General features: G+C 36.8%; 1 protein-coding gene and 1 long non-coding RNA gene across 14 annotated transcripts in view; one reads left to right on the top strand and one right to left on the bottom strand.

Annotated features, from left to right (window-relative positions):
* Nucleotides 1–15,165, bottom strand: part of LOC108191741 (uncharacterized) — a 197,626-nt gene that overhangs the window by 22,078 nt on the left and 160,383 nt on the right. The gene's annotated exons all lie outside the window — the stretch shown is intronic.
* The window catches only part of tekt3 (tektin 3), a 16,701-nt gene continuing 12,633 nt past the window's right edge, over nt 11,098–15,165 (top strand). The window contains exons 1-2 of one of the 2 annotated variants that reach the window (XM_087276797.1): nt 11,098–11,681; nt 13,012–13,621. In XM_087276797.1, coding sequence (XP_087132923.1) covers nt 13,049–13,621 — 573 coding nt within the window. In that variant the 5' untranslated portion in view covers nt 11,098–11,681; nt 13,012–13,048. The remainder of the gene's footprint in view (nt 11,682–13,011; nt 13,622–15,165) is intronic. The other variant, XR_015504377.1, reaches the window with a different exon arrangement.

The following is a 15,165-nucleotide window of genomic DNA, read 5'->3' as shown; positions in this document are numbered from 1 at the left end:
TTATTTTAAAGTGACTTAAATATCTAAACATTTCACAGAATGTTAAAGGTTTTTATTTTATGATTTTCAAAGCAAAACAATTGTATTTAGCCTCTATAAAGACAATTTTAACTGTTTAAAATAAAATAAAATAAAATATTTTGATTTATTCCCAGCACCTTTTCACTTTTGGGTGATTTTTCAGATTTTTTTATTGATCATTTGATAGTATAAATTATTCTTGAAGGAAAATAATGACTTTTGCAACTATAAAGACCAAATATTTACATTAAATGACTTTTTCCATTATGACTTGTATAATAGTTCTAAAAATGTCACAGAACGTTACTGGTTTTTATTTTATGATTTTCAAAAGAAAAATATTAAGAATATAAGGACAATTTAAACAGTTTAAATATAACTATAACTATCCCTTTAAAAAAGAAATCTATCCAAATATCTCAGCAGGGGGCTGCTATCGGCCAATCAGATTTAATGCCTCAGTTACTCTCTTGTTCAGGTGTGATGGCAACCAATAGCAACTGTGAGAACACTGCAGTTGCCATGCTGCCAACCAACCAACTCATCATTGCTACTTCTTCTCTCAGTCACTAATAAAGAAACTGAATAACCGAAGTCACATGAGTCTGAATAAGAGGAAAGAGAGGTCACTAGTTTAACCAAGCAGGATGTTTTATTTTCTGTGACTGGCACTTGATGGAGTAGAAGAGGAAAGGTAAACACAGACCCTCCCCATATTTTTAGAGACCCAACCCAAACCCTTTCCTGATGCAAAGTTTCAATGGTGTTTAGACAGTAAATTGCATCACTTCCTCAGTGTCAGCATTTCCAGATTTCATACGTTCGGTGTAGAGGTGAATTATGTGTTATATGGCCTAGTAATGAAGAGGAATGTAGATGCAATGATCCATTCTTACCTTACCTCAGATAACTAGCCATCAAACCCTCTGCAGCACAGTAACCTGAACCCTGCAATGCCGTCATCTGAGTGATCAAGAGTCAGCTTCTCTCTCTCTCCTTCTATCCATCTGATCCTCTGGAATATGAGTCAGTGTTAACATGAAAACCATCCTGCCCAGCTCTCAGAAAGCATTGATTCATATAAGAGCACAGTTTTGTGTCTATCAATATCAATTCTGCATGTTGCAACTAAAATTTGACACTCCTGCCACCAAACAATCAATGTATTTTGATTAAATAAATTATTAAACACCAATATGGTAACCAAAGCTGTCAAGCTCAAAAAATAGAGAGCAAATAATAAAAAATAATAATAATAATAAATAAAATACTTAGAACGTGTAGTCTTTAAGTCTTTACAATGTTTGCAAAGAAGAAGAAGAAGAAAAAAAAAAGCTGCCGCCTGTAGTATTGGTATGCCACCAAGAGTAAATAAGGCCAGCATAATAAGGACAGCTGCGGTAATGGAAAGAGTACTGAAAAATTATACTTATGTAAAAGTACCATTAAGTGCCTAAAAATGTAGTGCAAGTAGTGTAAAAGTATCTGCTGTAAATATTACTCAAAGTATGGGTCAAAAGTAGCCCTTTCAAAAGTACTTAAAAGTAGTGAGTAGTAAGTATTACGCTGTTAAAAGCTGATGCGTTTACATGTAGTTTGTGGATGTGTGTAAACGTAACATTCTGTAGTGCATTGAGTTATTGCACAGCTGGCACACAATGTCATAAAATGTTAATATTAGGTTAGATTTAGGTTGTGATGTCAGGTGACAACAATTTAGTGTCTAGCCAGCGTCTATAATGTTATTCTGATGTACAATAATGACGTCAAATTAATTTGATGTTTGGTTGATTTTAGGTTGTGTTAGAAACTGACCAAAATTCAACATCGAGCTAAAATCTTAAACCAACGTCCTATTGACGTCAAATCTTATTTATTCGCCAGGTATGGCAACCAAAATCCAACATCTGATAGATGTCATAGTGGTAAAGTCAACACAACATCAAGCTGTAACATCATTAGATGTTGATATTTGGTTGATTTTAGGTTGGATGTTGGACATAGACGTTAGCCTGAGGTTGGGTTCTGACATCAACCCGATTTTCATTTCCAAACAAAATGCAACGGGCCCATGATGGGGTACAATATCAATCTGACTTCATGTTGACGTCTTTTTCCTGCTGGAAAACCTCAAAATGTGTTATAAGAATAATAATAGCTGATACCATATATACAAGATGGCAGAACACTGTCAATCATTCAATTTCTTTATCCATACACACTTGTGATCATTTTATGAATTTACTCCACCGTTTTAATGCATTTTTCCCTCTAATGCAGGGGTGTCCATACTCGGTCCTGGAGGGCCGGTATCCTGCAGATTTTAGCTCCAACTTGCCTCAACAAACCTACAAAGATGTTTCTAGAAAGCCTAGTAAGAGCTTGATTAGCTAGCCCAGGAGTGTCTGATTGGGGTTGGCACTAAACTTTTCAGGACACCGGCCCTTCAGGACCAAGTTTGAACATGCCTGCTCTAATGTATCCAAAATGTCTCATAACAAATAGCACAAATATTTGCCTTATTTCCTGTGACTTTATCACTTATTTTGGACAGTTACAGTACCTGTGGTGAGGATTGTCTCTGCACAGTTCAACATTAGGATGGTGAGTTCCAGACATTGGGTTACAACGTCAGTCTGATGTTCGGTTGATGGACACTTTTAGTGCTTCCAAACAGTTTGCTGCATTTATAAATCGCCCATGTCTTGAGGTAGTTCATTATGATGTGATTTACCGTCTATGTGTGATTTAATTGAACAGGTATCACAGGACTGATTATTCTAATCCCCATAGACAAGAAAAAAAGAAAGTAGTGGCTGCAGCTTACAAGGAAAGTAGTGGAGTAAAAGTACCAATACTGCACTAAAATGTACTGAGGGGAAAGTAAAAGTACACATGTTTAAAACTACTTTTAGTAGAAATTACAATTACTGAGAAAAACCACTCGATTACAGTAATTTGAGTATTTGTAATTTGTTACTTTACACCACTGAACAGCTGACTGGTCACACGGGTGTAATGTTTACTACCATCACCACCATCTTCATTTCCCCCATGTCCCACTAATCCTTTTTCACACCGAAAGGACCCAAAATCATCTCAAGTGTTGAGTTTAAAGACAAGATCCATTCATTCATTTTCTTGTCCCTTTAGTAATCTACTGCACTACCTACTGCCCCACTATGTCGCCTAAAGACAAGATCTCATTGTAAATGGGTGAAAGTGACAGCAAAATAATGCAATTTTGGGAGTAATATTTTTCTTTGATACAAAACTAATCTGATTAAGCACATTTTAAGACTTTTGGACTTCTTTTTTTATTTACTTAAACTTTATATTTTACACTATTTTTATGTGCAAAATAAAAGAGCAACACAGAAAATCTGCTAAGCATTGTGTTGAACTGCAAACTGTAGATGTGTTTATACTTATAGTAAGGCTATAGTTCAACCCAACATATTTGTTTACACATCATTTACTCATTTAATTCTTAGATCTGATCTTGCAGTTCTGAGCTTTTTCGTACAATTGTCTGTCTAAAGAAAGCAAGAACTATGAGATAAAGGCAAACTTCCTAAAACAAGTTTCCACAGACTATTTAGGGTGTTCATTCATTCATTTTCCTTCAGCTTAATCTCTTGTTTATCAGGGGTCACCACAGTGGAATGATGCCCTTCTAGCAGCAATCCAGCACTGGGAAATGCCCATACAAACTCACACACACTCATACACTATGGTCAGTTTAACAAATTCACCTATACGGTATGTCTTTGTACTGTGGGGGGAAACTCCACAAAGAAATGCCAACTGGCCCAGCTAGTACTCAAAGCACCGTCCTTGTTGCTGTGACATGACAGTGCTAACCACTGAGCCACCATGCTGCCCTATTTAGAGTATTTTTACATAGAAAGACGTAAAAGCGGTAAAATAAAATTCAAAAACGCATTGAACGTCTCCACACTTTTTATAACCGCAATTCAATCCGTTTCATTCTCCATCATGAAACCCTATAGAAAATACTTTAATAAGTATACCTTTAAAAGCTCAGAATACTTTTTGCAGTACTCCATAGCGTTCGTGAAATGGGTTTGTCCTCTCACGCATTCATGGCATGCAGTAGTACACCGCAAACCCTCCAGACGGAGAGTACTAGTGTAAATATAGACTACTCTAATGTTACACTCACGTTCTGCACCGGGGAGGTGTTTGCCGTTTGGAGAGCGAAGGACGTCAAACGTGGGTTTGCTCTTCATGCCTTTACAGGGCATATCCAACATGGGCAGAGGCATTGACATGAGCTCTGATAAGTGTGTGTGTATGTGTGTTCAGAATGTGTGTCAAGAGATACAGTAGAGTGCTGGCATGATGCCCTGTTGAATCTCAGCTTACTCTGTTGACATAGAAAACCGACGGTTGTGATATTGGACCACCTGGAGAGAAGCGGCTCAGTGGCATAGCCTAAATTTCTAAGGGTATGTTTACTTGACGTGACAACGGTGGACTAAAAATGGTAAAGTTTCATGTATACATAACACGATTTGACGATAATGTACATATTTTATTTTCCCGTATATGAAAAAACATGAATGAAAATTGGAACAAATTCATGTATTAACATGTCGGCTTATTATTATATATTCTATATAGAAAGTCTAACTCCCCCTATCAATCAATCAATCATGTTAATTACAACTGCATTTAATAAATGACTGCATGGTGAAGGATATTTAATTTTTTTTTTGTGATTTCAGTTTTATTACCATTTTTATTAAATATTTTTCAAATTTTGCTTCATTTTTTATTTATCTTAATTTATTTCAAATACATTTTATTGTCAATGTACATATTTATTTAAATATTAATTTAAGTTTTTAAACATTTTTAAATAATATTTTATAGAAGAGTCACAAAGCAGCGTTTTGCTGCTAAAACCTTTTAGTTTTTTCAGTGTGTTTAGTGTGTATTTAGGCAACAATTAATTAATTATTGATTAATTTATTGGATGAATGGATGGATGGATGGATGGATAAATGGATGGTTAGTTAGTTGAATGCATGGGTGGTTGATTGAATGAATGAATGGATGAATGGTTGGTTGGTTGGTAGGTTGGTTGGTTGACTGATTGACTGATTGACTGACTCATTGATTAATTGATTGAATAATTGGTTGGTTGGTTGGTTGGATGGACGAACGAACGAAAGAACGGAGGGACGGACGGATGGATGAATGAACGCGTGGTAGGTTGGTTGGATGGATGGATGGGTGGATGGATGGTTGACTGATTGGTTGGTTGCATTATTTAATTCATTGTTGGTTGGTTGGTTGGTTGGTTGGTTGATTCGATTGATTGAATGAATGAATGAATGAATGAATCAATCAATTAATCAATCAATCAATCAATCAACCATTCATTCATTAATCCATACATCCATGCATCCAATCAATCAATCGATCCATCCATCCATCCATCCATCCATCCATCCATATACCCACCCATATACCCATGTACCCAACCATCACAGGAGACTGTGTGCGTAATACCTGTGTCATATCCATGTCATTATACAGATTTGTGTCCTGATTTGTCACAAAAACACTTACACACACACACACACACACACATACACACACACACACACACACACACACACACACACACACACACACACACACACTAAGGCCAATTTAGCTTATTCAATTCACGTATAGCACATGTCTTTAGACTGTGGGGAAAAACCAAAGCACCCAGAGGAAACCCATGGGAACATGGGAAGAACATGCAATCTCCGCACAGAAATCCCAACTAACCTAGCCGGGACTAAAACCAGTGACAGTGCTAACCACTGAGCCACCGTGTCACCCCTTATATAGATTACGCGCCAAAAATTACATTAAAGGAACTGAATAAATAACTACAACTACATAAATCAGTGGTGTCCAAAGTGGGTCCTGGAGGGCCAGTGTTCTGCTGACTTTAACTCCAGCATGCTTCAACACACCTGCCTGGAAGTTTCTAGTATACCTAGTAAGAGCTTGATTAGCTTGTTCAGGTGTGTTTGATTAGGGTTGGAGCTAAACTCTCCAGGACACTGGCCCTCCAGGACCGTGTGTGGACACCCCTGACAGAAACGAATTCTAAATCTTTCTTTGCAGTTAAACAAACACACAAACACACACACAAACCTATCTATTATCTTTTTTATTTAATAACTCCATGCGGTCACAATTGAGCAATTTACTAATAAATCATCTTCGATATAATAGTTGATCGTAATGCAGCATTTTAATGCAACAACATCTTACAAAAAAAATAAAATAAAAAAAATCATCTGGGGTTTCAATTCTTTTCCCTTCCACACTAACACAAACCCATATGTTGCATTCCAGTCCATAAAGAATGACTCTGAGACTCAGCAGCGAAGCTTTTTTCCTTTAGGGTGAGTCAAACCATGTCAACACCCTCTTAAAAACTGAGAGACACAAGGATTATAAGCCCATGCCACCCAGCCTCAGTCCTGGGTGCGTGTGTGCATCTGTTTGCCTGGCCTGAAACAGGACACAAGCACTGGTTTCGCCTTGTTAAAAAAAAAAAAAAAAAAAAAACTAGTGTTCACCCTTCCTGTTGAATGAATCATTGATGAGCCAGTAACTCATCCTCATGGAGGGGCAGTGAAGGTTTTGAGGCCCATGCAATAATTAGAAGGTATCCTGTCACCTCACTCACAGATTCATAGCTCAGATTCCCTCCCTTCAGGAAGATGATTGTGCACACTAATAATGGGAGCCATGACAGTGAGAGGTTCTTTCAAAACAGTGGAATCTAATGGTCACAAAAACATGAAACAATAAAGTCTGTGTGAAGCGAAACTCTGAAAATGTACCTCTATATACATTTCTGGAGACCGCCAAATATGTCTGATGCTGCGTTCATACCAGACGCGGAAGAAGCATCAAGCCCGAGTGATTTACATGTTAAGTCAATGCAAAGACGCAAATAGACATCCTGCGGCGCTATACGCGTGAATAAGGTAATCGCACAAAATGCTCAGTTGAGTTGAGCATTTTGCACGATTGACATGAATCGCTCAACTCTTAAAATCTGAACTTCAGCAAACATTTGCACCACGTTAACCAATCAGGAGCTTTCTCTTTTAGGGCCGTGATTATGACGTAGCGCCTGTTGTTGGTGTCACAGGGGAAATCATCTGGCCACCAGGCAACTGTTGATCAAACTGGGCTCGGCTCAGTCGGAAGCACCGCTAAAAGCTTCCATCATCCAGGTTAAGTTTCTAGAGAAGTTTATGAACTCACAGAGCTGGGTGCACCTCTGAAAGGATCTAGTGGACTCAAGCCGCCTTTCCACTGCACACGACATTTGGACACGACTGTTGGAATACGCCCTCTTGTGTCAGTCGCACACAATTTTCAGTTCTGATGTGCACCATGGGAGAGAAGCTGTTCTCGCAGTGTCCAAAATAAAGGAGTGCAAAAGCAATTCTCCGTGGTTGAATGAATGAATAAATGAATACTAATAACTCAGACCATTAAAAATATTGGAGAGAATGTGGAGACAACATAAAACATTATATTTTTATTACTTTATTGTTTGTATTTATAAATAGTGATGTATTTTTTAATATATACTTTTTCTGATTCCAAAAATAAGCAAAAAATCTCCTATTTCTCATCTTGCACACACGGACCTGCTTGGACAACACTGGAATGCATCTCAGCTGGTCGCATACGGTCTAGCCGCAGGAGGTCAAATATTTCAACAAATCCGCAGCTCAATTCGGATCTGAATTTTCCACATACGGAGATGATCGGAACTCCACGTGGCTCCCGGACTACTCTCCATTGGAAATGAATGACTTCCGGTCTGTCGCTTGTCATTTGTCATGTGCAGAAGAAAGGAGGCTTCAGACATGGCTCCAAATAAATCAACGTTGTTTTTCAGCCTTCATAAAGCAGTTATTCAATTATTCTTTCAACAAACCCGTGTTAGCCATTTAGCAATGAAGCTACAGACACCGGGCAGAAAGAAGCCCAGCCTATGACGTAAATTTGCGTCTATTGCTCAGTGAATTTGACGCATGAATGAATCGGAGTTAATCTGTGAAGGAAGCGAGTAAGCTCAAAATGTTTACGTATCTATTTACATGCAAATATCGTGATTTGTCCACGCGTAACACGTCTGGTGTGAACACAGCATCAAGAGCTACGTTTTTTGCAGTTTTTGCTTTCGCAAATCCACCAGAGGTCTACTGTGTACGCTTTTTGAGATCTCAAATTTCTCATGCGAGTGCCATTCACGCCTGCTGTTTTCACGTACATTCACCAGAGGCCGCTGTGGACTAATCGATCAACTGACCCACCCTCCTCCTTCCTTAAACCCAACCAATAGTATTTTCAAAAGCACCGACTGACCCACCTATCAGCTTCCCTAAACTCAACCGACAGTTTTAAAAAAGCAATCCAGAAATAAAAAAGCTCTCGTCTGATCTTCACCACATTTCTTCACCGTCTGATTTTACCACATTCTCACCCTGTTATTTACTTGTTTATTTATTTATTTTTTTTATTCTGTTTTTGCCTTACCCTCTTTCTATAACCGTTCCTCACCAGAGTCGGACACCGTCATGGTCAACTCCTCTTTTCGCCTCAAGCCCAGGGATGACGAGCTACTCGACAAACTGGTAACAGCAGAAAAGCCATCCATACAGAGATACGCAGTCAGCTGTTAAGCAGGAAAAAGAAATGGCATTACACTGTCCTGTAGCATTCCTTTTAAAAATGAAATACAGCCATACAAACTTCTGGCTACATAATTCATGATCTCCAGAAACGTGTATATGGTTACGTTTTCAGAATGAGTCTATGTTGGAAATTTGCCAAGACTTTTATTTCAGTATGCTGATGTACTTCCAACTGAAATGGAATATTGAGTAGGGGGCGGAGCTTTATTATTACTCATCATTCCCTCATAGCTAAGAGTAGCATGGTTAAAGGTCCCATGAAATTAAAATAAACTTTTTTAGATGTTAGTATCAGTATTGTTAGCTTTTAGGTTATCTATAAGCTAGTACGCTCCAAAAAGAGACAAACTTCACATTTAAAAGATTTAAAACATGTAAAGCTTGAATTTTTCACTTAAGCCTGAATGGATCAACGTTTTATTTCACTTCACCTCATACTTCGGTTTTTCATCAAATCATGACTAATCAAATGCTCTCTAGTGTCCGACATGCCCCGCCCCTATCAAGAAGCTTTGCATTTGGTGAGCTTGAGCTCAGGGCTGGCGCATCCATAGAGGCGACCTAGGCGGAATAGTTCGGTTGGCATCCGCTACAACCCCCACATTTAAATTAAATGCTTTTGGCTCTTTTTATAAAAAGGGGGAGGGGCTAAACTATGTCCCGCCCTCTCTTTGTGATTCAATTTAGATTACATCAAACATCAAATTAAAATGCACATTTCAAAGCACTTTACGGGATTTTTTCAAGTGGAAATGAAGCAGTCTGTCAAGTTTATATTATTTTGTAGATTGTTATCCAATTTAATGAAACTATATTAAACAAACTTGATTAATGTAACCATTTTGAAGAAAAGGGCATGTTTTACTATAACTTTTAGTGCAAGGGTGCCTCCAAGTTGGAATATTGCTGCGTCTGACATCACAGGGTTGGTTTTCGTTCCCTCAGCTGAACAGATACATTAGTAAATTACACAACTTACATATTCTAAAGGAATATGAATATATGAAAGTAATATACAGTGAGTTTTTCAAGGATGTTTTTTTTTTAATCCCTTCTTTATTCCAGTTGAAATTCCAGCAATGCTATAGCTATACCCATATCCTCTGAACGAGAAAAAAATCCACTGTCAGATCTCAAAATCTGCATTCACACTTCCAGCTGTGCCTCTAGTCCAGATGTACCACACCCATTTCATCTGTGAAACATTCACTGTGTGGTTTCCTAGTATAAACACAAACACAAGTCTGTTTTCACTGCACATACATCTCAGTCTCGGTTTGCCAAACACTTTCAGATTGATGGTCAGTCGAGATTTAAGTAAAAACTGCACTGAAAAACTTATGCACAGTTGAGATTGCACTTTTAGCACTACATTTTTCAGATGCAAAAAAAAAAAAAAAAAAAAAAAGAAGAAAAAAAAATACTGTTCATGAATAAATGCAAATCACACTGATATGAAAGATGCATGATTTTGCATTTATGAAACTGTACCAGGATTAGAACGACCCTTTGTCTCGGTTCATCTACGGCTGATCACTTCGACCCTGTTGAACTGTGTTGCTGCTAGTTCAGGTATTCTGAATGGTTTCTAGACAGAGACTTGTGCAATACCTCACCAGGGGGGAAAAGTGTCCAGAAAGCATGTAGTGAGAATGTTTTGTGTTCAGAAATATACAGTATTGGCCAGTGTTGGGGAAAGTTACTTTTGAAATTAATGCATTACAATATTACTCCCCCAAAAAAGTAACTAGCTGCATTACTTAGTTATTTTCTATGGAAAGTACAACACAATCTCATGGCAAAAAACTTTTTCATTTAGTGGCTAATTCATACGAATTTGTAGGATCTAATTCGTACATTTTAGTACGATTTGCTCATCCCCCAATGACGGTTGGATTTACTTTTTACAAAAAGTAATATTATTACGTAAATTGCATTACTTGTAATGCGTTAATCCCAAAACTGGCATTGGCTGGATATTGACAAGGAAATAAATAAATCTACATATGACATTAATGTGGATTTGTAACCCGATATCACATTTAAAATTAAAGAATTTATTTATTGAATGACTTAATAAAGCACATGCTCTCCTCATTTATCATTCATTTTATTTTATTTGACTTTTGTTTATTATATTGTATGGGTGTGTTATTTAAATTTAAAAAAAAAAAATCTTACACAATGCTCAAGTTATATATATATATATATATATATATATATATATATATATATATATATATATATATATATATATATATATATATATATATATATATATATATATATATATATATATACGTTTTTAAATTATTTTATTGTATTTCCAAATAATATTATCAATAAAAAATACAGAAGTGGTAATGCTGGAAAATACACTATATTGTTTGATCAACTTAAAATATTTTAAGAGTTTTACATTTTTGTTATTTTTATATTTTTTAAATGTATGCATGAATGCTTTTATATAAAACCTATAGGTGTATTTAGCTTTGATATTTAATACTTATTAGTAAACTTGATATTTTCTCTGACTTTACTCTTTGTGAAATATATATATATTTTTTTCACTTTAATTTTATTTTAAGCTTGTTTTCATGTTAAATGAGTAATGTGGATGACAAAACATAATTCCGTGTATTTGGTTGCTATTGGTTTCACTGTTTACCTGCCTCTAAACAAGTAGTGTTGAATAACGGTGCTGTCGACTGAGCTCTTACGGAAGTGATTCACGGAATGAACGGTTTTGTCCATCAATAATGCAGCAGTGGCTTTCAAGAACTCTCGCGCATGCGTGAAGCTCCGCACAGCTTAGAACAGGTGCGCGCGTTCACCTGTCAGCGGTGCAGAGACTGAACACCTGCGCGCGAGCTTCATTACAGTGACAGACGAGATTCAAACACGGTGAGTTCATTGCTTAACACGCTTTATGATCATTTAAGAATTACAGTAACTCGAGCTCTAATTAGTTAGTAAGTCAGATGATTTATTTCTTTGATGCAAATTGGCGCTGTTTGTATAGGATACACAGTGAAATGCAAATATGTTCTGTCAACAATTCGTATTTATTTATTTATTTATTTTCCATAATAAATTAGGTTTAAATATATGCTGGATATGTTTTTTGTAAGTTTAAGTCTTAATTTTTTTTAAAAATGAAATATATATATATATATATAGTATTATGTCTATTTTGTCTGTTACAGTGGCAGTCACATATATTATTAACACAGTTCAGTTATGATATATATATATATATATATATATATATATATATATATATATATATATATATATATATATATATATATATATATAAAATGTATATATTTATTTATATATAAATATTTTAGCAAATACAATGTTTTGACAATTTTGTATATTTTTGAATTTATTTAAATGCATATTTGACAATAACTTTTGCCCCTAACAACGTAGCGGCACCCAGTTAACTACCAAAAATATACTGGCAACTCTCTAGCAACCACATAGAAAGCCATAATAACAATCTAGCAACAACCCAGAATGTCCTAGCACCAGTAGTAACCACACAGGACAGCCTAGTAACTCCAAAGCAACATTCTAACAACTACATAACAAATACTTAAATAATCAGCCACAAGCAATCTGTCTGGGAAGTTTAAAAATATTAAAATGTGGAGCTTTTAAAACAATGTTAAATGTAATGTGATTAAACTGTGTGTTAAATGTAAAACTGCTTATAGATCTGCTAAAAACAAACTTAAAGCTTTTAAAATGACTTCAAACTTCAAGGCTAGGTTTCTCAATTCAACATTAGAGTTAGTTCTCCAACACCTTTATTGGAAGGTTGGTAACATGGATATAAACAATAATCATAGTAAAGATTGCATGTTTTATTCAATACAACCTACATGGTATGATGGAGAAAACCGTTTATTCATTCATTTTCCTTTGGCTTAGTCTCTTTATTCATCAGGGGTCGCCACAGTGAAATGAACCGCCTATAGAAAACCAATGACACACAAGTATTTGAATACTATAAAAATGTGATGCAATTTCCACTATTGGATTACCTGACTCAAATTCTAAAATATTCCACTGTTTATATTTATGATTATGTTTATTTGTCTAGCAGTACTTGATTTGACTAGCTTTTGCTGTACCATAACAGAAAATACATGTTTTGAGCCATATTTAAGACTTGTTACCAAACAGACTTTCCTTCAACCTTTTTCATCTAATTAAATTGCAGTATTTCTCTGGGGGAAAAGTGTCTGATTGATTGACACATGGAGCTCATCGGATCCACCCAGATGGCCACTTACACTCGGCCCAAAACCAGCCACTTCCTGCCAGCCATTTCCACCACAGCATCCAGCTACAGGAGCCACCAGCCGCCACTGAGCCTCAACCAGAACTCCAATATGCCCTGGAGGACAAACTCTTACTACAGAAGTGGCAGCGCTATCCCGACCCTATCAGCCCTGCAAAGAGACAACCTCGAGTTAGTCCGGGCCAAAACCATGTTCTACCCCTCGAACAGGACAGCTCTCAGCACACGCTACATGCCTGAGGACTGGTACAAATCCAATCAGAGTAACTACAGGGAGTCCGAGTCGTCCCGCAACAGTGCTGAGAGGCTCCGGCGGGACACAATTCGGCTTATTCAGGATAAGGAGCAGCTGACCCGCAGAACTCAGGACACCACCAGCAAGAACATCGGAGAGAGGCTGAACGACATCAGCTTCTGGAGGTCTGAGATCAACCATGAGATTGACAACATGGTGACTGAGATTTCAGCGCTGTCCGATGTAAAAAGAAGGCTTGAAAGAGCTCTCGCTGAGACCGAAGGGCCACTGCAGGTGATGTATATATGAGACAATGCTGTAAATATACTTTATATTTAAATACATTATTAAAATGACAACTAAAATCTAGACATACAGTACTGTGCTAAAGTCTTGGGCCACCACCAGACTTGAGAGGTTATATTGCACAAATGTGTCCATCTAAAAGGTATGGAGCAAGCAGGATCATTACTTTTGGGTGAACTAAATCTTGATTATATGAACAGAAAATATGGGAAAGGGTGGCATAGTGTCTCAGTGGTTAGCACTGTCACCTCACAGCAAGAAGGTAAATGGTTTGAGTCCCGGCTTGGCCAGTTGGCATTTCTATGTGGAGTTTGCATGTTCTCCCCATGCTGGAGTGGGTTTGGTCCGGGTGCTCCGGTTTCCCACACAGTCCAAAGACATGGGCTATAGGTGAAATAAATTAATTAAGTTGTCCATATTGTGTATGGATGTTTCAAAATACCAGGTTGCAGCTGGAAGGGCATCAAGCCTAGAATTAAAAGTCTGTGTTTAACATGATCTCTTTAGCACCAAGCAACAGCTTAATTTTTTTGTTAAGTCTTTCTGAAATGATGTGCTATTTAATATCAAGCATATTTCAGCATTTCTGAGAGTTCTTTCTTGGATTTAGCATGTTCTCTTTCTTTTTCCCTCCATGTGAATCTCATACTGCCAGCATTATTGCCTATACATACTGTATATAATATTCAGGTCTGGACTCTGTGGAGGCCATTTCATGGCTAGCATTGTTTCATCAGCTCTCCAAATTGGATTTCATTACACAAGCAGTGTATTTAGGATCATTATCATGCTGAAAAATAAAACTATTGCAAATTAGATAGGACTTACACGACAAATTAAAACCTGTCTGTACTTTTTAGTATTGACAATCTTAATGATTCAAACAATATTGAAGACAGCTCTGGCAGAAATGCAGATCAAACCAAGATAGAAACTCAGTATTTCTTATTCATTCGTCCATCTTTCTCTTATTCTTAATTAATGCCTTAAACAATTAGACCAAAAAATCCAACTAGGAGCTGTATTTTCTGCATGTATTTTAGTAAAGAGAATGCAAAGTAATATTTAATGTCATTATACTCTCACTAAAACAACAAATGCATATGAAAATACTGCATGTGCATTTAAAATGAGATTTCTAAAAGTCTTTCATTCTTAAACTAATGCCAGATCATATTTCAGTGTGCATTGTATGCAATTTTAAAGTCCTTAATCATTCATTCATTCATTTTCCTTTGGCTTAGTCCCGTTATTCATCAGGGGATTCCACAGTGGAATGAACCACCAATTTATGCAGCATGTTTTACACAGCAGATGCCTTTCCAGCTGCAACCCAGTACTAGGAAACATCCATACACATTCAACACTACAGCCAATTTATCTTATTCAGTTTACCTATAGCACATTTCTTTGAACTCTGGGGGAAACTGGAGCACAAACCCACGAGAACGTGAGGAGAACATGCAAACTTCACACAGAATGGCCTTAAAAGCAAGAAGTTGACTTTACAAAAATAATGTAAGTAAACCCAT

The sequence above is a fragment of the Danio rerio genome, chromosome 12 (assembly GCF_052040795.2).
Source record: "Danio rerio strain M-AB ecotype USA chromosome 12, GRCz13ab, whole genome shotgun sequence".
In the NCBI taxonomy this organism is placed as follows: Eukaryota; Metazoa; Chordata; class Actinopteri; order Cypriniformes; family Danionidae; genus Danio; species Danio rerio.
This window is presented reverse-complemented; position numbering and strand designations above follow the sequence as displayed.